Source organism: Sciurus carolinensis, chromosome 7 (genome assembly GCF_902686445.1).
Source record: "Sciurus carolinensis chromosome 7, mSciCar1.2, whole genome shotgun sequence".
Classification (NCBI taxonomy): Eukaryota; Metazoa; Chordata; class Mammalia; order Rodentia; family Sciuridae; genus Sciurus; species Sciurus carolinensis.
Genome location: NC_062219.1, coordinates 86,850,921 through 86,876,451, shown reverse-complemented (window position 1 = coordinate 86,876,451; position 25,531 = coordinate 86,850,921). Strand labels below are relative to the sequence as shown.

At 39.3% G+C, this 25,531-nt stretch overlaps 1 protein-coding gene and 1 pseudogene across 2 annotated transcripts in view; one reads left to right on the top strand and one right to left on the bottom strand.

Moving 5' to 3' along the window:
• The window catches only part of Cd109 (CD109 molecule), a 135,480-nt gene that overhangs the window by 14,340 nt on the left and 95,609 nt on the right, over window positions 1-25,531 (top strand). For both annotated transcript variants that reach the window (XM_047558705.1, XM_047558703.1), the window contains exons 4-6: window positions 5,861-5,889; window positions 11,385-11,615; window positions 17,760-17,885. In XM_047558705.1, coding sequence (XP_047414661.1) covers window positions 5,861-5,889; window positions 11,385-11,615; window positions 17,760-17,885 — 386 coding nt within the window. The remainder of the gene's footprint in view (window positions 1-5,860; window positions 5,890-11,384; window positions 11,616-17,759; window positions 17,886-25,531) is intronic.
• On the bottom strand, window positions 21,721-22,624 carry LOC124988440 (growth arrest-specific protein 7-like; annotated as a pseudogene).

Below are 25,531 nucleotides of genomic sequence, written 5' to 3'. Positions count from 1 at the left end.
CCACAGTAAAGAAAAATAAGTACCTCTCAGTAATGGAAGGCACTGGTTTGTTGGTGTAGCTCATTGCAATTTAATTTTTTTCTGTTTTATTCTAATGTGGGACATTGGTAGACGCCGTGCTGGACTACCCAGATCAGGCGTGAAGGACTTCTTCCTGCAAGCTGCTGAGGGTCTGGCAGCCTGCTGCTCTCAGAGCCGTGCCTTCTGGTACCTGCAGGTACTAAAGAGTCACCTGACCCAAGGTTGACTCCCTCTTTGGAATGGCTGGCATAGGCTCCTGAATCTACGGGTTCTGATGACTGATTAACATAGAGTTGAGGAGAGAAGAGTTCAGGATGAATGAGACTGTTAACCTCCATGATTGAGGAAGTGGGGCTGACAGCATTCACAATGTTATAGTGAGCAACTTAAGAACAGACCGATTCACCACTGACAAGTTCAAATTTGAGAGTCTTTATGAAGCCGGCCGGCTGACTGTCTCACACAATGCCCCAAAAATGGCTGTTGGGAGAACAGCCCTGACCATAGGATTGCAGGGGTTTTTAATACCATAAGTCAGTACATCAATCATAAGTATCTGTTGCTATGATTTAAAATTACAAACTAACAGCATGAGATCTAAAATCATTAGCAGAAGAGGGAAGTGGGTCAAAATGACCTTACTTAGGTACAAACTAAAGAATGGTTACTAACATCTAAATAATTACTGTTGACATCACTGTTAACAGGGTACATTGTTTAGGAAAAATAGGAATCAAAAAGAGAATAATTTTTCATTATATAAGAATTGTCATTTTGTCATTTTGTATTGCCAAACATGTCATGCTAAGTAACTGATGATGGGTACAGAGGCCGGTGTTCCCATGGGAGAAGCTAACAACTGTTGATGGGTACCGAGGTGGGATGTTCCCACAGGAGAAGCATGGAGTCTCGGAGCAAAATGGAGTCTGTTTAGTCATTGTCCATGTAGCCTGGCCTATAACATTTCCATGGAGCTAAATCTGTCAGCCTGTCACAACAAAGGCTATGCAGGCTGTGGAGTGTAACTGCTTCTTGCTGAGAATCAGGGCAGAGCAGTGACGAGGGCTCTGACCCAGGAGCCGGCTGCCCTGTCAGAGCCTTGGTCCCATCGCTCTAGTCTGTGACCATGGGTGAGTCTCTTCAGGTCTCTGACTCAAGGCTCTCATTTATAAAATGGAATTGTTGGGAGGATTAAACCAGTTAGAACACTCTATAAATACTATGATTATTTTTTTCACAAAATTAAAAAATTGAATTCTTTCAGGTTCTGTTGTTTCTAAGTAAAAATTTAAGTGTTATATCCTCTAGGCTAGGGCTGTCCAATGGAAGTCTAGTAACTATGTAAGTGTCGCTAAAAGCTCGGTCCTTCTCCCCAATGCCAATTTAGTAATGAGGACACAGTTTTGAGAAAAAGGAAAAAGAAGGTTTATTACTTTGCGAACAAAGGAGAAACAGGGGACTCCTGCCCCAGAGTCTGTGATTCTGCCCATCAGGGGGAACAAGGTTTTATTTTTAAATGCAACGAATAGTCTATTAATTTTACAAGAGAACAGTTGTACACGTCAGTAAATGACTCAATAAGGGCAAAAATAAAATACACTTTAGTAATCGATTAAAATGAGAGACAAAATGAGACTACCAAAATTTATAGGATAATCAAATTACATGAACAAGGGGTTTTTAAAAGAGCTTGTTCAAAGGCTACATTCCACATGTTCTTTGTTGGAAACTTCATTCTAATGGTGAGTGTGTACTCAAGGACTGATAAATCTGTCTAAAATGGGGAAAAAAGGTAATCCTGTTTCCCCTGAGATTAGGAAGGGGGAGAGATTAGGGAGGAGCAGGGAGAGAGGAAGAGAAAGAAACATGTCCATTTAAAAAATAGGTTGCAGGACTGGGGAGATAGCTCAGTTGGTAGAGTGCTTGCCTATCAAGCACAAAGCCCTGGGTTTGATCCCCAGCACGGCAAAAAAAAAAAAAAAAAAAAAAAAGGTGGCAGAGCAGCAAGAGCTACATTCAAAGCATAAAGTAGACCACTGTTACATAAGTAATTGAAAATCTTCTAGTAGCCATATTAAAAAAGGTAAAATAATATACTTTAATCCTGTAGTCTACAAATATCAATTCAACTTGAATAAAATTATGGATGAGGTACTTTATACTCTTCTTTTGTTCTAAGTCTTAGAAATATGGGTGTATTTTATAATTACTGTGTATTTCAATGACTCAATAACCACATGTGGCTAGAGGCTATTTCACAGGACCTCCCAGCTTTAGAGACTGCTAGTTAATCTTGTTTCAAAAGTATTCCAGCTATCTATCATTATGAAATAAACCACCCCCAAATTTATTAGCTTAAAACAACAGTGGTTCTTTGCTTGTTCGTACATACTAGATTGGTGATTATTGCCTGAATTAAGCATTTGTGTGATAGTTGTGAAATTTTCTAATTCCAGGATTCTGTCTATATTTGTTAGATGAATTTTATGATAAGTAAGAACTTTTATTCTCTGTCATTTAACCATTTATTTAATTATATAGCCAGCATGAACTCATATAACCCATTATTTATGGTCCATGCTCAGGTTGTCTGGCCATAATATTTTAAATTGAGAACACATTCTTTCTACATGTACTGAGGTACCTGGTAAGAAATACTGTCTATATAGTAAATTCTGCTATAGGGACACAATATTCTTAATTTTATTTTTCCTGCCATATTGAAATGTTCAAGTATTTCAGCCCAAATAATTCACAGGTCCTGTCATTTCTATGCCTCTCTCATGGAACTTAGGGCCTTGTGTATGCTGGGCAAGCACCCCACTTCTAACCCAACAAATATTTTTATAAGACAGAATTTGGTAAGTAAATTGACTTTATTTTTTTTAAGGATTTACCAAGTTTAGTTGCTGCAGCACCATAGGGCTTTTCAATTTTATTTCAATTCAATGTAGAATATATCTGTCCTGTTAAAAATAAAACCTTAATGAAAAGAGCCCCCCAGCTCAGTTGAGATATTCCCAAAGCACAGCCGAGTATATATCTAAAGGAAATGAAATCAGCATGGCAAAGACCTCTGCATTCCCTTGTTCATTGCGCATTTCTCGTGATAGCCAATACATTGATTCAACCTGTGTGTGTCCATCAGCAGGTAAACGGATAAAGGAGATGGTGTATATACTCACAATGGAATACAGTTCAGCCTTAGAAAGCGAAATTCTGTCATTTGTGATAACATGGATAAATCTGAGAGTATTAAGTGAAATAAGCCAGGCACAGAAAAACAAATACCATATGATCTCACTTGTATGTAGAATCTAAAATGTTGAACTTAGAGAATCAGAGAGTAAAATGAGGTTGGGCTGGGGGCTTGAGGGGATGTTGGTCAAAGGACAAAATTTCCATTCAACAGGAGGAATAAGTTTATGAGATCTATTGTACATCATGGTTATGGTGATTAAGGATAACATTTTATATACTTGAACACTGCTAAGAATGTCGATTTTAAGTATTCTTACCACAAATAAATGAGAAATGTGTGAAGTAATGAATATGTGAATTAACTTTTTAGCCACTGCACAAATTATATATCAAAGCATCATATTGTACACCATAAATATGTGCAATTTTTACCTATGAAAAAAGAATGAACTATTTCAAACATGCAGATTGAGCCTATCCCATAATAACATTTTGCTAACCAACAAAAGATCCAGGACAAATGCTAAATCAGAATGTGCATAACAGGGTCAACTGGGATACTGGTGTCAAGGGCTCACCCTGTGCAGAGAGCCTATTGAACTTTGGGCCAGTCTCATCTCTGCTGCCCTCTCCTGGCCAGTGGCTTGGCCCAACCGGATCTTCGCTTGGGTAGACTGAAGATGACCTCTGTTCTGTGGATTTGCTGCTCCTCCGCCTGAAGCATGTTTCCTGCCCTTCCTCACCTGGCTAATTTCTCCTGTCTTAGATTGGCAGAGGCTGGCTTCATTTTCTCTAGGCATTGTCCCTCCAGTCCGCCTATGTGCTCCCCCTCCCCCCTCTTTCTATGTCTGTTCAACTGCTCTTCTTCACTTTCTCAAAACATGTTTTGTCCACCGTCCTCTTATGTAAAACTCCCACTCTTTGGTTTCTATGCTGATAGGTGTTAGATAAGCTGATTTATGCTGGGTGATAAATGATGGTGATGACTTGCTTATCTGCTCCTGGAAACATATTCGAGTTTCCTTGAGGCCCGCTGAAGCTGTGGTCTTTGTGGTGGTGTGCAGCCATCTGTACAAGATTATTTATTAATAATAAGATATACAAGATTATTTACAAGAGTGAAGGTAGAAAAGGTACTTTCATTTTTGTAATTGAGAAAAACTAGGAAACTAAGGTTTTCTTATATTTGATAGTTTGAGAAAATACATGTACATAACATTATGACTAATTTGACATTAGGAATGTGTACTAAATGTTTTTATTTATGGAGTGCTTCATCATAAAAATTTGAAGGCTATTGTTGTAGAGGCATACTGACATTCCCAGTGGAAAACTCTTCAAGCTTTCTGGCACTGTGATGGCTAACACATCAGATGTTTCCTATGGGTCAGGAACTGTTCTGTACACTTTACAGGCATCAAGTACCACCTCACTACCATCTTGTGAGGTTGGTGATTATCAATTTCCTCATTTTATGGATGAAAACATTGGGCTGGAGAATCAGGTAACTTGTTCAAAGACAGAGCTGGAATGTGGCAGATTCATGATAGAACCAGTGAGATCTGACTTCAGAAGCCACTTTTAAAACTCCTGCTGTGTACTGTGCCACATTTTGGTGCCTCTCTGATCCCACATGATAAACCCATGTGGCTTCCAGGAGGAGAGGGACCATGTTTGTTTTTATTAATTTTGGCATCTTTAATAAATAATTTTCAAGTTAATCAAGGAAAGGAGGTTCTATTATCTTCTGATGGGAACTTCAGATAAGTACTTTTTAATTTTTAACTTGAAACCATTTTTCCCTCAAAATAAATGCATATGAGAAGTTGGCATGAATTAAAGTAGCAATCCTATGTTTAGAAACTGTATGCAAAAACATCTGCACGACCCTAATACTCGTGAGTCAGTTATGACTCCCAGCTCCCCCTTGACATGACTAATGCCTTCCTTTTCTTCCTTTATCATGAGGGTATGAGAACATAAAAAATAGACCTTGATGTGAGGGTAGGTCAGTGGTACAGTGCGTGCTTAGCATTCATTAGACTCTGTGTTTAATCCCCTGCACTACATAAAACAAAGAAAAAACAAAATGAAAAGTCCCTAAACAGCAAAACACCCCCCATCCTGAACTCCCAAACCGCAGGTTCCCCTATGTTCTACGGAGTGTCCCTTAAAAACATAATCTGGGGCCGGGGTTGTAGCTCAGTGGTACAGCACTTGCCTAGCATGTGTGAGGCCCTGTGTTCAATACTCAGCATCACATAAAAAAAAAAAAAAATAAAATAAAGGTAAATAAATAAAATACAACTAAAAAATATTTTTAAAAACCCCAAAAAACATATGCCTTAGAACAGCAATGAGAGCCGTAGCAACAATGAGAACAAATAATAATGGCAAAGAGAAGCAAATTTTCCTGTTTTGGGTGCTCATTCATTGATATTTTTTAAATTACGATCCTTAGATCTTTGACACAAGTATTTATAATAATTTCTAGTATATTCTGGGCATTAATGAAATTGTTTTGGTTTAACCAAATGCATTTATAATCCCATCTACATCTAAGAGTTTTATAAATTTTGTGTTATAGTATCACATTCAGATTATGACAAATCTCTTTTCTTCCCTGTTTTTCTTTTAGGTTCTTTCAGGACACTTACTCTTCCAGCAGTGAGTATTCATTTGTGGTTTTTGGTTTTAGAAATACATTGCCTCAATGAGCTAAATAAATTAATATTTTATTGGCTTTTGTGTCTATTTACATTTCTTGGAAGTGTGTCTTGAGTTAAGTTTAGCCTTTGGATTATTTAAGAGAACTGCTATTTCAGGGATATTGGTTGTTAGGGTCTTCCAACTCTTAGCAGGGATTTTCCTTTTGTAAAATAAAGAAGTTCACTGTGTTTGTTCCCCCTTGCCTTAATGAGCTTTACAGTCTTGAATGTGTAATAAATACTACGCTCTTGAGTTTCCTTGTCTTTGAAGAGGGCTATGCCACGCTGAATCATATTAGAACCTGAGGTAAAAGAAATCAGTAATACTCGTCCTGTCTTTGTTAAAGTTTTAATTTTGGGGTGTCATAATATTTTCTTTGTATTAGTTTTGATATTTTAAAATATTAAATATTATTTTCTTGATTACAGTTGTTTGGTGCCCCTCAAATTTTGCCCCTGAGGCAAGTGCCTGACTTACCTCACTATCCCTGGCCCTAGAAGAGGGATAAAGATAGTCTCTAGCTCATAGGGATGCCTTAGAGTGAAATAAGATGTGAAAGTATTGTAAAATTTACTGTAGAAATGCAAAGGGGTTATTGTTGAGAGAGCCATCAGACCTTATTATTATATGTTGTTTGTGAACTAATCCTATTTCCCATGGCTTTGATTTGGAAGTCTGTGTTTTAATAACTATGCTTTGTTCTGGATTTTCAGGCGGTTGATGTATGGTAGAGTAGACTTCATCATCCAACAAGAGGCACAATTTGATAATTTTCTGAGAATAAATGACTAATGATTTTGGCCTTGACAATAATATGTACTTGAGTAGGATCAGCATTACCTCATGAACCAGTTCACTTATTACCTCTTGATGGCTGTTTGTTAAGCATATTCAGAAACTACATTCATTTTGGGGGGTTCCAACAGAATATTGTGTCCCAAATAGTATTTATAAAAATTACTTTTTATTTCTTATCAATTAAGTTTCTAACATGTTGTGTTTGTACTTGCCTTACTGAGAAATATGTAGTTGCTAGCTGGGCACTGTGGCATGTACCTGTAATCCCAGCTACTCAGAAGGCTGAGGCAGGAGAATTGCAAGTTCCAGGCCAGCCTGGATAATTTAGCAAGACACTGTCATTAAAAAAAAAAAAGACAATGACGGACGAGGAGGAGGATGGAGGAGGGGGAGGAGGAGGGGGAGGAGGAGGAGGAGGAGGAGGAGGAGGAGAAGAAGAAAAGAAGAAGAAGAAGGAGAAGGAGGAGAAGGAGGAGGAGAAGAAGGAGGAGAAAAGAAGAAGAAAAGAAGAAGAAGAAAAGAAGAAGAAAAGAAGAAAAGAAGAAGAAAAGAAGGAGGAAGAGGAGGAGGAGGAAGAAAGAAGAAGGCAAACAACCACAACAAAACAAAGAAAGGACTGGGATGTAGGTCAGTGGTAGAGTGTTTACCTAGCTTGTGTGAGTCCTTGGGTTCAGTTCCCAGCACCGAAACACACACACACACACACACACACACACACACACACACACACACCTGCTAATAATAGAAAGTAGAGGGGGGAAAAAACGAATGAGCAGGCAAAAGTGGGATGCCCTGCTCCACTACAGTCTTAGTGACAATAAATCATTAGCTGACTAACGTTAATAGAACCTAAAACAATAGATTCTGTGTGCATGACTCTGTTGAGAGGGTAGGCTAGTGGTGAAATTAAAACAAATCCTATGTAACGTAATTGCTCTACAGCAGCAGGAGAGTGGGAGTCAAGTTCAGGAATCATAACTTGAGGTCCAGTAAACTTTGTTTTCCTCAAGAGTCTGCATCTTCACAGACTGGAAGTGTAGAAAGGCTGGAAACAGGAGGAAGCAGGGCATGAGAGGTCTCCATGCGGTTTAAACCGCTTGTCTGAGCTGTCACTGCTAGTAATTTGGCCACTATAGTTCTTTTTTAAAATTTAATACTAATGACAAACCCTTTGTTTTTAATATTACATATGCCATTTCAACTCTATGTAGCTATAGTGACTATTTATTAAAAGCTTTACCAGAGATTATATTTAGGAGTATTTCCCTTTTTAGTAAAGGACATTTTTAAAGACTTAGTCATAAAATGTCTGGGCAACTTTGATAATTCATGGCAAAAATAGAAGAGTCTGTATTTTCATGGGTGTTCAGTTTAAGTGGACCCAACTTTTAAAGTGTATTTGCATCCTGATGTTTGTAAATGTAGTATTTTAAATTATTTTTTAAGGTCCTTAGGACTTTTTATTGCAAAGCATGTGTATTTTAAGAGTGCATTAAAACAAATGTGTCTTATCTGATTTAGTCATTGTTTCTTTTTTAATACAAATAGCCTTCAATAAGAAGAAAGTAAAAATCATAATTGATGCTTAATATAAAGATTATTATTTTTTGTCTAAAATATGGTAGAGAGATTTCTCTTATTCTTGTGGTAAAGGAATCCAACTTAAAATGAGGCAGTGGTTTTATTTAATTAGACATGTTTTTAAAATTTATTTTAAATAAAGTCGATAAAAACTGTCATCCTAAATTTATCAATTTGACTTAAAAAATTATCTTCCATTTCTTTAGTAACTGGTGTTATCCAGGGTATAAATGAAGATAAGCACTCTTGTGTCATTTCAAGTTTCCTTAGAGGAATGAACCTGTCAGAGGAGGTGAAAGAGCTCAGATTAGAATGAATCATGCTTATTTAGTGTCCACCAAGGATCTTTTGAGCTTTCTTTTCTTATGTACTCTGGGAAGAAGGCTGTCGTTGACTCAGAAAGATTGCATTTATGGATGCACAGAATAGGCTTAGCCTAATTGAGAATCAACATATTCAACTCAGAGGCTTATATTTTGTCAATAAAGACCTCTTGATACTGTCAACTCCTAGACTTTGTCTGGCTGACATATAGTCTCCAACTGTGGTGCCTCTACCTTCCTCCAGCTCTGTCCCCTCGGGTCAAGAAACAGGAGTCCAAAATATCTGTGGGAAAATATTGATTCCTACATAAGAGGTGGAAGTCTTTAATCAGGGGACTGCACTATTACCCATTTTGGGAAACCCTTTCTCAGTAAGTGGCCCCAAGAAGACAGAAGGCAACTGACCAGTAGAGATGCAGGAGCTTCTGTGCCCCAGGGTGTCCACTCTGCTGTGGAAGCAGGTTACAACCCATCCCAGGTCTGACACACAGAAACTGTTGCAAAGATTGCTTAGATTCCACAGTATTCTCCATCTTTCTCATTATGTGTCCCACTGTTAATGATGAAGAGTCAAAGTTTGTACTGATTCCTTGGGATTGTGCAGCACCATGCAGAGTCCCTGGTGACACTTTAATGAAAGTAATGTTGCCTGTTCTTCACAGAGAGAACCTAGGTCTACTGATGCACCTAGGCCTCTGTCATCATTCTGATTTCCTAGCATTGGGATTGGCACTGAGTCTTTGAGTATGCCAAATTACCTAAGTCTTATGTTTGGATGGGTGGAGTTTCTAATGGAGCTCCCTGAAGGAGGAGGGAGAAGGGAGCAGAGGAAAATGTTTTGGGGTGCATTCATGTTAATTCTAATTTTCTGACTCTTTGGCTTTCTTGTGGTTAAAGAAGCCTCTGCACCTCTGCATCATTAATTTAATGTTAGTATTCAATCTGCCATCTGTTCTCAGACCTTTGTGCCCCTAAAACAATCAAACTGTATCCAAATTATAAAGAGCAATGCCATTGAATATATATGTATATATGTGTAGAAGATTGCTTTACTATTGAGTTACATTCCAGTCTTTTATTTTTTTATTTTGAGAAAGGGTCTTGCTAAATTGCTTAGTGCCTTGCTAAGTTGCTTAGGCTGGACTTGAACTTGTGATCCTCCTGCTTCAGCATCCTGAGCCACTGGAATTACAGGCTTGTATGACATACCTGGCTCAAATATCTCATTTTTGCATGAGAAATATTTATAAATCTATGCCAGTTATAAGCTTGTGATATCCAGGTTCCTAGCATGCGTATTTTCTTGCTTATAGTATTGAGGAATCTGACTGATTAAAAGAATCAGAGAACTAAAGTATTACTTGAGAAAATAGAATATAAGAATGCAAGACTAGACTCTCAGTCCCTCAAGGGCACAGGTCTTTGGTTCAAGTTGTATCCCAATACCTAGGACAACCTGGTATATAGGACCTAGGACAACCTGGTATATAGGAGGGGCTCAATAAATATTTATTTATTGAAGAAAAGTAAATAGTACCAGAGGTTTTTTGAAAGTGACGTTATTATTTTTTGTAACATTTTATTATTTACTTTTCAAATATACATAAAACCTTAAAGAATTTCATAGTGTATTCTTTTTTTTTTTTTTTTTTTCCCATATTGGGAATTGAATCCGAGGCCCTGCTCATGTTAGGCAGGCTCTATATCTCTGAGTCACATCCTGAGCCCTAGGCTCCACCTTTTGTCAGAGACTCAGAGACTTTGAGACATATTTTTAAGTCATCACATGAAGGTTTCTTTCTTTTCTTTTCCTTTTTTTTTTTTTTTTTTTTAAAGTACTGGGTATTTGAAACAAGAGGTGCTGTATCTCTGAGCTACATCCCATCCCTCTTTATTTTTTATTTTGAGATGGGATCTTGCTAAGTTGCCCAGGCTGCCCTTGAACTTGTGATTCTCCTGTTTCTGCTTCCTGAGTGGCTGGAATCGCAGGTGTGTGCCACTACTCTCCACAATCAAATTCTTTTTAGAGTAGTATAGCTCATGTTGGGTTTGTGTCTGGGCTAGCGACCTGGAGTAACCTCCTTAGCTCCTCTAAGCCCTGGTTTCCTTACTTGTGGAATTGTTTTAGTATAAGAATCTTCTAAAGGATTAATGTAAAATGATATATAGTGCATGTAAACTGTTTAGTACGGTTTCTTGTCTGTTAATGCTAGAAGGTAGAATTTTTGTTATTAATAATAGTAATGCAAGTAGCAGCACCATCATCCTTACTGAGACTGACACATGATGAGAAAAATGCAGGAAGACAATGCAAATGTGCCTTTCATGGGTGGACTGTCTCAAATAGGGCAAGTACAGGATGTTGGCGGATTGTTGAGGGATTCAGACCCCTAGTAACTGATGGGAAGGATCATTTGCAATTGGACTTGGAAGCAGCAAGGTGACTGGTAAAGAGAGAGAGAGAGAGAGAGAGAGAGAGAGAGAGAGAGAGAGAGAGAGAGAGAGAGAGAGAGAGTGCTGCGGGGGGTGTGTCCTCTATTCCTGAAACCCTGTGGTATAACTGGAGAGCAAACTACTGGATGTTAAAAGAGGAAAACAAATTTGTTTGGTGCCCAGGAGGAGTAAAATTTTCAACATTGCAATTACTTCTGATAATACTATGTATTTAAATTTTCTATACTAGCTTGTAATTAAGACATTTTTGAGGTAAAAATTGAGACCCTGATATATCTGATCTCTTCTCCCCCACAGCTACCTCTGAACAGTGCCGATGAGATTTATGAGCTACGTGTAACTGGGCGTGCCCAGGATGAGATTTTATTCTCTGATGGTACGCATTTATCATTTGAGACCAAGAGAATATCTGTCTTTATTCAAACGGACAAGATGCTATACAAGCCAAAGCAAGAAGTGAAGTTTCGGGTTGTTACACTCTTCTCGGATTTCAAACCTTATAAAACCTCTTTAAACATTCTAATTAAGGTAAGAGGCAAACAAAATTAAAGTGAGTAGTTCAAACTATCTTACCAAAGCTCTCTTGGAAGTTCTGTTCATGTTCAGCAATGATATATGATTTCGAACATGACTTTTTGTGGTGCTCAGGATGGAACCCAGGGCCTCATGCATGCTAGGCAAATGCTCTACCACTGAGCTACATTCCCAGCCAGTTCTGTTCATGTGACTGACACTAATATTTCAGAATTTTACCTAAGCTAAGCTTTGTTCTCAACATGGTCCTCTGCCGAGGAAGGGAGGTGGTAGAGGCCTGGGTTCAGAGCTCAGGCTTCAAAGTCAGCCTGTTCAGCTTCTGTTGGCTTCTTCATTGATTTCTTCATTCGTCACACATTTACTGAACCTCTGTATTCCAGGCACGGACACAGGGCAGTGCAGTGAACAGACTAAGTTCATGCTTATATCAAGTTTATTCTTGATATCATATCAAGTTTATAGGTAGTGAAGAAACATATATATATTTTATATATACATAAATATATTTTATATATATATATATAGCATATACATGTATATATGCATATATATAAAACAGTTATGTAGGTATTCCTGTATGTGTTTGGGAGAGAGGAGGCAAGTTAGTTTATATTTGCTATTTTCCATAAAGTTATCAGGGGAAACTATTTGAGAAGAGGAAATAAAAGGAAAGAAAAAAAAAAAAAAGAGCCCATACAAAGGAAATAAAAGAATGAGCCCATACAGGCTGAGAGAACAAAATGCGCAAAGGCCTTGAGGTGGGAGCTTGTTTTACTAGCTGACAATGCACTGGGGCCCAGGGAGTGAGGGGATAGGTATTGGGAGATGAGATCAGACACAATTAGTGGGTTGGGGGTTGGGTCCATGTGGGGTCATCATATGGATTTTGGATTTTACCCTGAGTGAAATGAGGATTCATTGGAGAATTCAAGGAGAGGCACGACATGATCTGACTTAACGTTGTAAAAGGCTCACCTTGAAAGGATCACCATCAACGCTGAAAAAAATAGATGTTGGCTGTGTGACCTTGAAAAGATTAACTTCTCTAAACCTTGGTTTCCCTGTCTATAAAATGTGTAGTAATGGTAAAACCTCTCAATGTTTTTGTGAGGATTAAATGAGATAATTCAAGTGAACCATTTCGAACCGTGCCTGGAGGACAGTATGTGCTCACCTGTGATTAGCTGTTACTATTGTGAGAAGAACTCTTTTTGAGAGGAATTCATTTGGTATGTGCTGCTCTGCTATCTGGAGGCAGCAAGGCTGGCAGATTGGGTGTTTCCCTGTGACGGTCAAGTTGAGATCCAGCTGGGCCTGGTTTTCTACATTTAAGCAGAGGAGCATACTAGACATTTGGTCATCACATGAACAGCTCTTTGCAGTTGGCCTGGGATGCTCCTTATTTTTAAACTGTGAGTCAATTGTTTCGGGAATCTTTTAATCCTGCGACATTTGTTACTCTAAATGTTTTAATAAATAACAGAGTGGAAGGTAAACCCAGGCTATTTAGTTTGGTATTTTTCTATTCTTAGTTTATTCTCATTATTAATTAACACAACAACAAACAATCAAAAGAGCAAGTACATAAAATTCAAGCCAAGATATGTCTGTAGCAAGTATCATGCTGGTTATCATGGTGCTCAATGCATATTTCTTGAATTGAACTAGTATTATTTTTGAGTTTGCAGCTCTGTGAATTTCTGCTTTTGCTAGGTATGGAAATGTCCATGAAGCATGTTGATACTGTGACTAGTAAGTTCATGGGGCTCTGAGCAGGGTTGAACTGACTCTATTCATATCATCTGTCCTTATTCACATACCCTGAGAACTTACTATTGATGTAAAAAAGATGGTTTAGAGGTGAATGTTACCTCTCTCTGGCTGTTTTCAGCCAGTTCTTCTATCTACCACAGGCAGAAAAAAAGACAGTACTAGAGAAATAGCTTGTTCCAGACCTTAAATCAGAATTAACACTGCTGATTCTGGACAACTGGCCTCTTTTTCCTTTTCTCCTTCCTTCCTATTTTTATTTTTTGTGGTACTGGGGAATAAACTTGGGGCCTCATACATGCTCAACAATTGCTCTGCCTTTGAACTACACCCCCAGTCCTGGCCTCTGCATTTTTATAGTTCTGTCTTTCCACTTCAGCATCTGTCTTTGAAACCTTAGATTCGTGGATTCTTTGGACTCGTCTGTCCAATTTTGGGCTTCACCTCTCACATTTGGCTTCCCTAGAAGGGCTTAGAGAGACCTTCCTCTGTTAGCTCTATATTAGCTCTGTGATCTATCCCCACAAAAATTTGTGTGGCAGTGTTCAGAGGTGGAATGGTTAAATTATGACTTCATTCATGGATTTTGATGGATGAATAATTTAAGTGCACTATTGGGTGGTAACTGTAAGCATGGTTGGAGGAAGTAGGTCACTGGGGGAGTGCCCTTGGGGATTACATCTTGTCCCTGGCACCTCACTCTCTCTTTCTACTTCCTGGCTGTCATGAGCTGAGCAGCTCTCCTCTGGCATGTCCTTCTGCCATGATGCTCTGCTTCATGTCAGGCACAGGGCTGTGGAGTTGGCTGACCATGGACTGAACCTCTAAAACTATGAGCCTAAATAAACTCTTTCTCCTTTAAGTTGTTCTAGTCAGGTTTTTGGTCACAGTGATGAAAAGCTGATTAACACACTTGAAATTCTAAGGGGTTCTACTGGCCTGGCCAATGTGTGGCCCTCTTGCCCAGGGGACGGAATTTGGGCTGAAGTGAAGTGTTTGGGGTCAGTTCATGAGGAGTGGACATATTCCCCTCTTTACCTGGGGAGTAAGGTTGGGTAAGGACTCAGGTCTAGCTGTCTCCCTCTTGTAACTTGCAGAGGCCAGGTCGACAGTGATCTGAATGTCCACACTGTTGCATTCCTTCAGCTGAAAACGGTCATTTGGTACAGGACTTTGTGATGTCTTCTGTATTTTTTAGTGTGGAATAATTGGTTTCTGGGCAAAAATTCCAAGATAAAAATGGGAATTAGTGAAACTAAGCCCCTGACTAGGTTTTTTTTTTTTTAAATATTTTTTTTAGCTGTGGTTTGACTCAATACCTTTATTTTATTTGTTTATGTTTATGTGGTGCTGAGGATCGAACCCAGTGCCTCACACATTTGAGGCAAGTGCTCTACTATTGAGCTAAAGTCCCAGCACCTAGGTTGGTTATTATACTCCTAGCAATACCACCTGCAGGCTGATGTGCAGAAGCACCCCACCCAGTCAGCAGGCTGACTTTTTGGGAATTATTTTACCCAGCCAAGAATGGCTGTAAAACATAACTTAGTTATTGACCATCACTGCATATTCAGGGATCATCAGTGTTTTTTTGTGGAGATTGCTGGTGTTATTCATTTTGCCTGCCTCAATCACTGGCCTCAGGAAGGAAAGGGGCTTCAGAGACCTTTTGGCAATGGATAACATGCCTTAATTTGATCCCTCTCTGTCAGTATGGCCTAATGTTATGGATATAAGGGCCTTTGACACTGTGAAGGCAGCTGACATGGCTGGCTTCTACCCTGACCTCTGTCTTTAAGAAGTTGTTACACCTGGTATAGGTGAATGACCTTGTGTGGGAACAGGTGTATTTGCTGGGGGGTATATCCTCTGACTGTGCCCTGACATTCTGCAGCAGCTAAGGCAACCTCAGAACCTTCGCTCTGGTCAGGTGAGGGGGCCATCAAATCCTGAGTGACTTGACTTCTCTGAGTTTTTACATGCCGGACAGACACATATCTTGCGTATAATCCAGCATTCCATAAACACTCCTTGGAGACATATTTTCCAGTCAAGGAATTTATTGCTCAAGAGTCTGGTGCAGGCAGAGGGTACTGTGCTGTGCTATGCATGTGATGGAGATCCAAAGCCATCCAGAGGTGACTCGAAGGGCATGAGGGCCACCATTCCAGTGTCTCTGGCACACACTGTTGTGGCTCTGATGGGGGCACTGTTCAACTGTAAATGGCCTCTTCTGTGGGTTCAGCAGGAGATGACCATGCACAAATGCTGGATTCTGCTGTGATGGTGCCATGCATGGCCTGTTCAAATCCCACTGTGTTCTGTAAAGATTTCTGGTGGTTCTGTATTGCCTACATGTCCTCCTTATTGTTGATGGATAGATCTGGGCCCAAGATGAGTTTGGGAAACCAGAGGGATTTTCTCATGCACCCCCTCAACTGAGATCTTCCAGGTACAAAATCACCGAAGACGTCAGCTCAGACGTCCTGTTTGGAGCATGACACCTTCACCACCATAAGACATTGGCAGAATACGGGTGTTCCCTCCCCCTACACTTTAGGTAACACTGAGAATTATTGTTGATTTTTAAAAGTCTTTGTCAATCTGTGAGAAGAAAAACAGTACTTTATTGTTTTCATTTTCACTCCCTTAATTACTAGACAGCACATATTTATTGGTTATTTATATTTCTTTCTGAGCCTTTAAACTGCACAGCTTCTCCATGTTTCATGCTGCGGCAGGCCCAGTAGAGCCAGCTGCTAGTTACAATACCTGTCTCAGGAGTTGGCCAAGGGTACAGTGACCTGCTTCTTCTTGATCTGCCTTTAGTCCCTGGTTTTAACAATTAGTTTCTAGCTTACTGCTTGACTCTCAATTGATTAGCTACTGCCTACTTAGTTCTCAGCACTGTGTTTACCCTTACTTTCATCTCCCTACATTGGCAGAGAAGTTTCTTTTGGTTTCTAATAACAGAGACAACTCACTAATTTTTAGTCAAAGGACAGAGACTAACAATCAGAGAAATTATTTGCTCTCTGCTCTTAGGAGTTCAAATCTAGTTGGGAATAAAAATATTTTTTGTAAAATAAAATATATATAATAAACATTTTTTACTGCCTTTAGCCATAAGATATACTCAAGAGGAGTAAACTCCAGATATACTGGGGGCTTAATAGTACCCAAGTGGTCATCTTTGCCTGTTGGAGATGTGTATGGAGAATAAACTGGAGCTCATTTCACTGGTGATCAAAGAAGGAAGAGCATTCCATGCAGCAATTGCAGAGGTCTAGATGTGTGGACTTCCGTGTGAACTGTAAACAAATCTATATGTTAGAAAGAAGATGAGCATAGAAATGCAGATGGGGTCAGATGACTAAGGGCCTTGTAAACTATGCAAAAGAGCACAGAGTCCATTCTGCAGACTAAAACCATCAGTACCCACCCGTCTATTAGAATGATCATTCCAGTGTTCACTAATCGCTTGCGACATGCCAAGAACTATGCTCAGCATTCCAACCATGTGCTTCATTCTCAGATCTCTATTTCAGATGGATCACACTGTGCAGTGGGGAAGAAGTATCAGAGTGGGCAAGATTGGAGGGAGGAGATCAGTTGCAGTAGTTAGAAAACAGGAGATGGTGGCAAACTGTGAGGATGAATAGAAGTAGAGAGAAAGAGAGAGAGAGAGAGAGGGAATGAGACAGAGTTGAGGAGACTGGGAATGTGAGAGGAATCCGGGGTGGCTGCTGGAGTGCCTGGGATGAATATCGCATGAGGAGACAGTAAGTCTGGGAGATGATGGGAAGACTTAAGTGATTGTCATTTATGTCTGTGCTTAAACATCTCTCTGATATGCTTTGGTTGAGTAAAGAGACCTGGGTTTGAGTCTTCAATTGCATTATGTATTGGTACTAGAATATTGGGCCATGCCAACACTTACAGTTGAGTGCTTACCAAACCTCGCCAGGCATCAGTTTTCTCAACTCTAAGGTGAGGACAATGCAGTTCTGCAGAATTAGAATCACTAGAGACAAGGCAGAGTGCTTGACATTTTGGGTCTCTAATAATTGGGGCCTGTTACTTCTACAGTAACAGTAATTTTCTTTTGATACCACCTTCAGTTTGGTGATGTACATGTTGTAAAAGGAAATATGGTGTCAGGAATCTCAGGGGAAATACAAGGAAAGAAGTTTTGATTTGATTTCTTTAGTAGTATAGAACTGACATTTCCCAAAACCTATCTTAGTTTCTTATTTTGGGGAATGTTCTGGATGTGTCTGTGGGTGCTGCAAACATCATTCCTAACCTAATAGGATCCCCATGTATAGGGGCAGCCTTTACATAGTTAATGTGTGGTTTTTGTTTTAGGACCCCAAATCCAATTTGATCCAGCAGTGGTTGTCACAACAAAGTGAGCTTGGAGTCATTTCCAAAACTTTTCAATTATCTTCACATCCAATACTTGGTGACTGGTCCATTCAAGTTCAAGTGAATGTAAGTATGAATTTGTTTTGGGGGGGGAATATTAAAATTATTGAAATCATTCAGGTGGGAAAGTATCTCCAAAGTCACTTATTTCACAAGTAGGAAAAAATTAATATGAACATCTAGACAATTTAAGTGGTTTATTCTTAATTTACTGTGTTTATCAATGGGTTGGCCATCACTACAACATTTTAATCATTGTTGTCTTTTTCTGTAACATAATGTTTGAAAGCTAAAACCTTTTAGCATTTGGGTATGAAACTGATTAAATAAGTGTTTGCTTACTTATCATGCATTGAGTTAAAATTAAGAAATGACTATATAGCTATTACTTGCCAAATTTTGTGACTCAGAATAATTCCTGATGAGTGATTGGACTCACGTACTTGGTCTCTGCTTTAAGAAATAATGACTTGAAGCAGTCACGTTCATGACCCTTTTCTCTCCCCAGTGCCTTTACCTGTTTCCTGCATTGGCTGCCAACTTGTGTAGTTCTGAGATCTAACAGGGCAGAGGCATTAAAATGCCTCCATCTCTCTGCCTCAGTTTTTCTCTTGTGCATTGCTGCATGATACTTGGACGTTCATTCCAGGTGTTCCCATTTTTCTTTGGAACTAAAAAATATATGTATGAATAAGAACTGTAAACAATAGTTCTCTTAGTACAGGGCTTCTCACCATTGATGTTTGGACAAAAACTTTCTCATGGGCACTGTCCTTTGATCTGTAGGACATTGAGTTGCATCTGTGGCCTTTACCTACTGGATGCCAGTAGCAGCTTCCCCTCCCCCAAGTTGTGAAACAAAAATATCTCTAGTCATTGCCAAAGTTCCCTGTGGGGGAAATACCCTCCTCCTGTACCACTGAGAGCTACCGTATTAGAAAGAGTAATCATTCATTAGCCTAAGATCTGACATAAGATAAGAGTACCCAGTAATTAATAGGTGCCTCACTTTTAGGTATCATTATTATTTGCTGTTGGGGGTGGAACCCAGGGTCTCATACATGCTAGACAAGTGCATTACAACTGAGTTACAACCCCAGGTGTGCCCCACTTTCTATTTGCATTGTCACAATAATTGATAATTCTGAAAACAGATTTTATTAAACTCAATTTTTAGATGAGGAAAGTGGAGTTTAGAGAAATTTAGCAATTTGCCAGGAAGATTGGAGCCAAAAGCCTGGGCTCCAAATTGACCCTGAAATTCTGTAACTGAAGCACCATGGTAAAAATACCTTGAGTCTGGACCCTGGTTAGAAGATATAAGATGTAGTACACCTTTAATCATATTCAAAGCAGTATCTTTTAGATGAGTTTAAAAGAAAAATGATAAATTATTAGTTTGGACATGAAATTGTTCTTTTTTTGGTCAAAAGTGCCTAATATCAGCAATTTTATGTAGTTCAACCTAACAGATAACCTTCCTCCAGGCACACTTATTATTGATAAGGGGAACCTCAGCAAACAAATGGAAATACATGATTTTTATCATAGAATTGTGATTCTACTTCTAGGAATTTCTGTTCCAAAAAGCAGCACACCAACTGTGGTATATATATATATACACACACAATGGAATATTACTCAGCCACAAAAATAATAAAATTATGGCATTTGCAGGCAAATGGATGAAATTGGAGAATATCATGCTAAGTGAGATAAGTCAATCTCAAAAAACCAAAGAATGAATGATCTCACTGATAAGAGGATGATGACACATAATGGGGGGGTGGGAGGGGGGCAAGAATGGAGGAAGGAGGGACTGTATAGAGGGAAAAGAGGGTAGGAAGAGTGGGGTGGGGAGGAAAAAATAACAAAATGAATCAAAAACAATTACCCTAGGTAAATTTACTATGAATGAATCAAAAACTATTTATCCTAGGTAAACGTATGATTACACAAATGGTATGCCCTACTTCATGTACAAACAGAGAAACAAGATGTATCCCATTTGTTTACAATAAAAATAAATTAAAAAAAAAAGCAGCACACCCAGGGAACTTAGCTTAGTACTTTGAAATCTTAAGATATTTATATTCTTAATTCTTTCTTCAAAATTATGTCCTTACTTTTGCTCTATTTAAAAATGATGGACTCTTCCTTAAAAAGGAAGGCTATTCTGACACATGATGAACCTTGAAGACATTATTCTGAGTGAAATAAACCAGTCTCAAAAGGACAAATGTTGTGTGACATCTGCAGTAGTCAAAATCATAGAAACAGAAAGTAGAATGATAGTTTCAAGGGGAGGGGTGACGGGGTAAGTGGAGGTGGTTTCATGGTAAAGTTTCAGTTTTCTTAGGTGAAAAAGATCTGGAGATTCGCTGAACAGCAATGTGAACATACTTAACGGTACTGAACAGTACACTTAAAAAGGGCTAAGAAATTTTATGTTATGGATAATTTACCATAATTAAAAATAAAAAAATTTAAAAAGTAATGGGATATAAGTTGATCATTAGGTGTAGAGTTGATAAACACTGATTTTTCTCTATAATATGTATTTTTAAAAACGTACAAATATGTTTTTCTTTGTGTCAAATAAAGAAAATATCATATTATCATTTTTTCTTTATGTAAAAATCTAGTGATATGTAAAAATGAGATGCATGAAATTACAGCTTGCTTGCATGATGCATTGTAGTTTGGAGTCTTGTGTGGGAACCAGTTGTGGGAACTGACCTATATGAAAAAAGACTGTGTTAGGGTCTTATTAGGAGTCTATTTTATTCCCCACTCACCATGAACATTGAAAAACTTTATTTCCTTTTTTGGCTTTTTTCCATATTTTTTGATGCATAATAATTATACATAATGGTGGTATTATTACATATTCATTTGTGCACACAATATAATGACATAATTTGACCAATATAATTTCCCAGTATTTCCTCTTTCCCTTTTCTCCTCCCTCCCCCTAGATCATTTCCTCTACTCTGTTGATCTCCTTTCTACTTTCATGATATGCCCCACCTTTCTTTTCCTTTTTCCTATTTCCACATAAGAGAAAAAATGTGACCCTTGACTTATGATTTGGCTTATTTTGCCCAACATAATGTTCTCAAGATAATCTATTTTCATGCAAATGACATAATTCCATTCTTTCTGGCTGAATAAAACTCTTTTGTGTATATATTCCATGTTTTCTTTATTCCATACAGAGTCTCTTATTATTTTTGATAGCCTTCACCTTTATGGATGTTTACTTGATGTGTTTACCAATTTTATCCTTTTTAGTTTAGCAGTTCTATTGAGTGCACAATATGGTTTTAAAGAATATTGGAGGCAGTGTTATAAAAAGTTTCAAACTTGTAGAGACAAATGTTGTAGGTGACTATTGAAAACATGTTTGTAGGATTGGCGTCTGAGGTCTTAACTTTTTTTTTTTTTATTTATAATGCAGTTCAGTAATTACCAAAACAAAATGTTAGACAAATAAAAAATTAAAGAAGACATGGGGTCACCATTTAACAGTGAGACAAGGACTGGTCTTCAGGGGTTGCTTATGGTGTAAACACTGGGCCTTCATACTCTGTCTTTTTGTTTTTGTTTTTTTCCAGCCTCAGTTTGTTCTCAGAGCAACACGCATGGCATGAGGTTTGGGGGCTTCAGTCTTGGAGACAAGAGTAGGGTTGCAGGTCTGTCTTCTTGGCCTGGGAATATTTGGGATCCCCCAGCTGGACCATCCAGATCATCCTTCTGGAATTGCAAGCTCTCTCCTCTGTCCTCAGTGGACAGGAGAGTGGGTGGGAGGGTAGCTTCACCCAGCAGGAGACACCATCTCCTCTCTGTGGGTCACCCAGCCCTTCTCCTGGGCAGGACTCCCGGGGCTACACAGGCGTGTCTAGATCTCCATGTCTACAGGGCGAATGTTGCCCGTTTTGTGCTCTCTGACCCACAGCTCTCTGTCTTTGGCCGGGTTCACTTTTCCAAGCAGTTGGTCCACCAGGCTCAACCATGCTTTGGTTGAACATGTCTGTCTCTTGCTGCAGCTGTGTGTACTGGCACAAATGTTGCCGGATCATCTCCACCCTCTCCACTTCCAGCTGCTCCAGCTCCAAAGTGGTGGTCACCATCTCTTCAAAACACTTGGACTGGGCCTGGTTGTGGAGGTCCACACAGCACATGAGGTCATCACCAGCCTGTGTGGACTTCCTCCGGGCCTTCTTGATGTCCTCCTCCATCTTGTTGCTCAGCTTGATCTCCAGCTGCTAGGTCTTCATCTCCAGGTCTCTCTGCCATTCTGTGAAGGCTTTCCCGTCCTTCTCCACCAATGCATAGCGGCTGGCGAGTTGCTTGCGGAGGTCAGCGATATGGTGGTCATACTCTTTCATGTCTTTCTTGAAGTTTGCATGAAAGTTCATTAGGGGCTCCTCTACCTCACTGTGAAGCTTGACGGAGAACTTGTGATGAACTTCTGCTTCATCTGCCAGGCTCTTCTGAGCCCATGCTTCTCCCAGGGAGCCTTCCTCCTGTGCAGCCCACGAGTTCTGAGAGAGCTTAGCCAAGTTCTTTGCATATTCTTCTTCAATCTTTATCCTCTCTCAGACAAATTCAGACATTTTTTTCTGCATTTGTTTGCCCTTCAGTTGCTTTTGGAGCAGCAGTTGGAACCCCTCCACAGTGCCATTGCCTTGAGGGTCTTTCTTATCAGCCCAGAAGTAGTCACGGTAGCTCCACTCAGTTGACTTCAGCAGCTGCTGTTCAGGCATTGTGTCTGGGTGAGGGAACATCACACAATTTATCATCTTCTCTATGTGGTCACCTTTATTTTCAAAATTATATATTTTGACTTCATTGCCTGAAGTTCTGTCTTCCAAGTGGTCTCCTCTGTTGTTGCTACTTTCCATCAAATCTTTATTTTGGTTTATTGATTCCTTCATTTCAAAGATTTCTTCTCAGGGTCTTTATCTCTTTTTTTAAGTTATCTTCCTTCTCCTGAAACATACCTCTGATTTCTCTTTATATCCTCCTTAAAGTCATGAAGCAGTTTTACCAAGTAAATTCTGAACTCCTTCTCTGACATTTCTTCTACTGGTTTGTCAATGGAGTCTATAATTGGAGCATCCTGGTTTGTTTGGAGTGCTTTATTCCCTTTTTTTTCATTTTGTTTGTGTGTCTTCCCATCTGGTCCTGGGGATCTGAGGTAGTACAGTTTCTACCCTGTAGACTTATAGTGTCCCTGAAGGTTTCCAGTACCTCACAAATCTGGGTTTCAGTTTCTGTAGGCTCCGCCACACTGCAGTTCCAAGATGGCTCCTCCAAACTCTGGTTTTATCAGGTAATCCTCTCTGTAATGTCATGTAATTATGATGAATTTTGAGAAGGTTGACCAGGCACAGTAGCAGGTATTTTAGATATGTTCTCATATTTATTGTGCATACTGTATAATCCCATGAGTTGGGAATGACTATGCCCATTTTATGATGAGAATACCCTGACCCAACCACATAGAGGAACTTCTTAAGTAAGCAGGAGTTGTTGACTTCTCTTTGATCTTTAGTTCAGTTTAAATAGCAGCTTTCTATTTCATTTTATTGCTTTTTTTTTTTCATTCTATATATTCTTTTTTTTTTATTGTATACAAATGGGATACATGTTGTTTCTCTATTTGTACATAGAGTCAAGGCATACCATTTGTGTAATCATACGTTTACATAGGGCAATGGTGTTTATTTTTTTTCCTTCCCCCCACCCCTCCCACCCCTCTTTTCCCTCTATACAGTCCTTCTTTCCTTCATTCTTACCGCTCTCCTTATCCCTAACCCTAAACCTAACCCTAAACCTAATGCTAACCCCTTCCACCCCCCGTTATATGTCCTCATCCGCTTATCAGCGAGATCATTCGTCCTTTAGTTTTTTGAGCATTTTATTGCTTTAAGATTCTCAAATTCTCTATATTAGAGCAATAAACTTCATAATGTCAACAAATCTACAGATATATATAGTAAGTATATTCTGTAGACTCAGTTCTTTTCTTAAACTGAGGTACTAAATTCTTTAATTTTTCCCCCTAGTTCACATTTTGTGGGGCTACATGCTAAAAGCAGCAATCCAACTATTCACTTGCTCTTTTATCTGCCTAAAGCTGAAGAGCACACTTGACCTGTGGAGAGGTTGTGGTACGGGGTGAGGGTGGAGGGCAGATGCAAAGTGAGGAGGCATAGAGACACCCCATTATGTGTCATCATCTGCTTATAAGCATAATAGAGGGAGGATGGAAGCCTTGAGCAGGCGTGATGAAGTCTGGGGAAGAGGGCACTTGAGTTTGTAGAGAAGGAGGAAAGAGTAGGCATTTGTGAGACTAAGAGGAGAGGGAAGCATTCGTGTAGAGGCAGGGAAAATGGAAGAGTACCCGTGTGTCTGGGAATTTGGGAGAAGTTTGGTGTTACTCAAGCATGTGGAGAAGGATGGAAATTGGAGCTGAGGAAGCATACTGTAAGTTTTAAGGAGTTAGGATTTTATTTTCAGTTCTCTGTTGTTTATCCATCATCCATTCATTCATCCATCCATCCATCCATCCATGCACCCAATATGTGTTAAGGGCTTACAGTGCAAGAAAGCTAAACATGTGATAGCTACTTTCAAATATCATAGCTGAAGTGACATGAATAACATTGTTAAATGTCACGAGGGTGATAGAGGAACACAAGGCACTGTAATAGCAGAGGATTCTGGAAGGTGTTTGGGCTACCTTGTTGTTAAAGAGTGTTTATTTTAAGGATGAGCAGTGCTTTTGGGGCTAGCTGTTTCCACATCTTAGGGTCTACTTCATTCTCCTCTCACTTTTCCACCAACCTTTGAGATGTTGTCAACTAGATATGAATGGGGCTGGTTACACTGGCCCAGTGCCCCACAAGCAAGCCTATTCTTGGGTGGCTGGTGGGGTGCCCTTGGGTCGGCGTATCCTTTGCTGGTCCATTCATAAACCACCTCTGCACAGTGACCAGCAAGAGAAGTTTTAGCTGGATGAAAGGTCCTAAGTGATTAATTTGTTCAATAAGTGGTGGACAGAATAAGGACCAGAAGTAAGAAGGGCAAGAGAGTGTAGGAAATTTGTGGGAGAGGTAAATTGTTTGTTGAAAGAGCAACAGAAATCAACAAATGGGCTAAGGAAATGAACAGACACTTCACAGAAGAAGATCTACAAGCAATCCAACAGATATATGAAAAAATGTTCAACATCTCTAGTAATAAGAGAAATGCAAATCAAAACCACCCTAAGATTTCATCTCACCCCAATTAGAATGGCAATTATCAAGAATACAAGCAACAATGGGTGTTGGCAAGGATGTGGGGAAAAGGGTACACTCATACATTGCTGGTGGGGCTGCAAATTAGTGCAGCCACTCTGGAAACAGTGTGGAGATTCCTTAGAAAACTTGGGATGGAACCACCATTTGACCCAGCTATCCCACTCCTCGGCCTATACCCAAAGGACTTAAAATCAGCATACTACAGAGATACAGCCACATCAATGTTCACAGCTGCTCAATTCACAATAGCCAGTTTGTGGAACCAGCCTAGATGCCCTTCAATTGATGAATGGATAAAGAAACTGTGGTATATATATACAATGGAATATTACTCAGCCATAAAGAATGATAAAATTATGGCATTTGCAGGCAAATGGATGAAATTGGAGAATATCATGC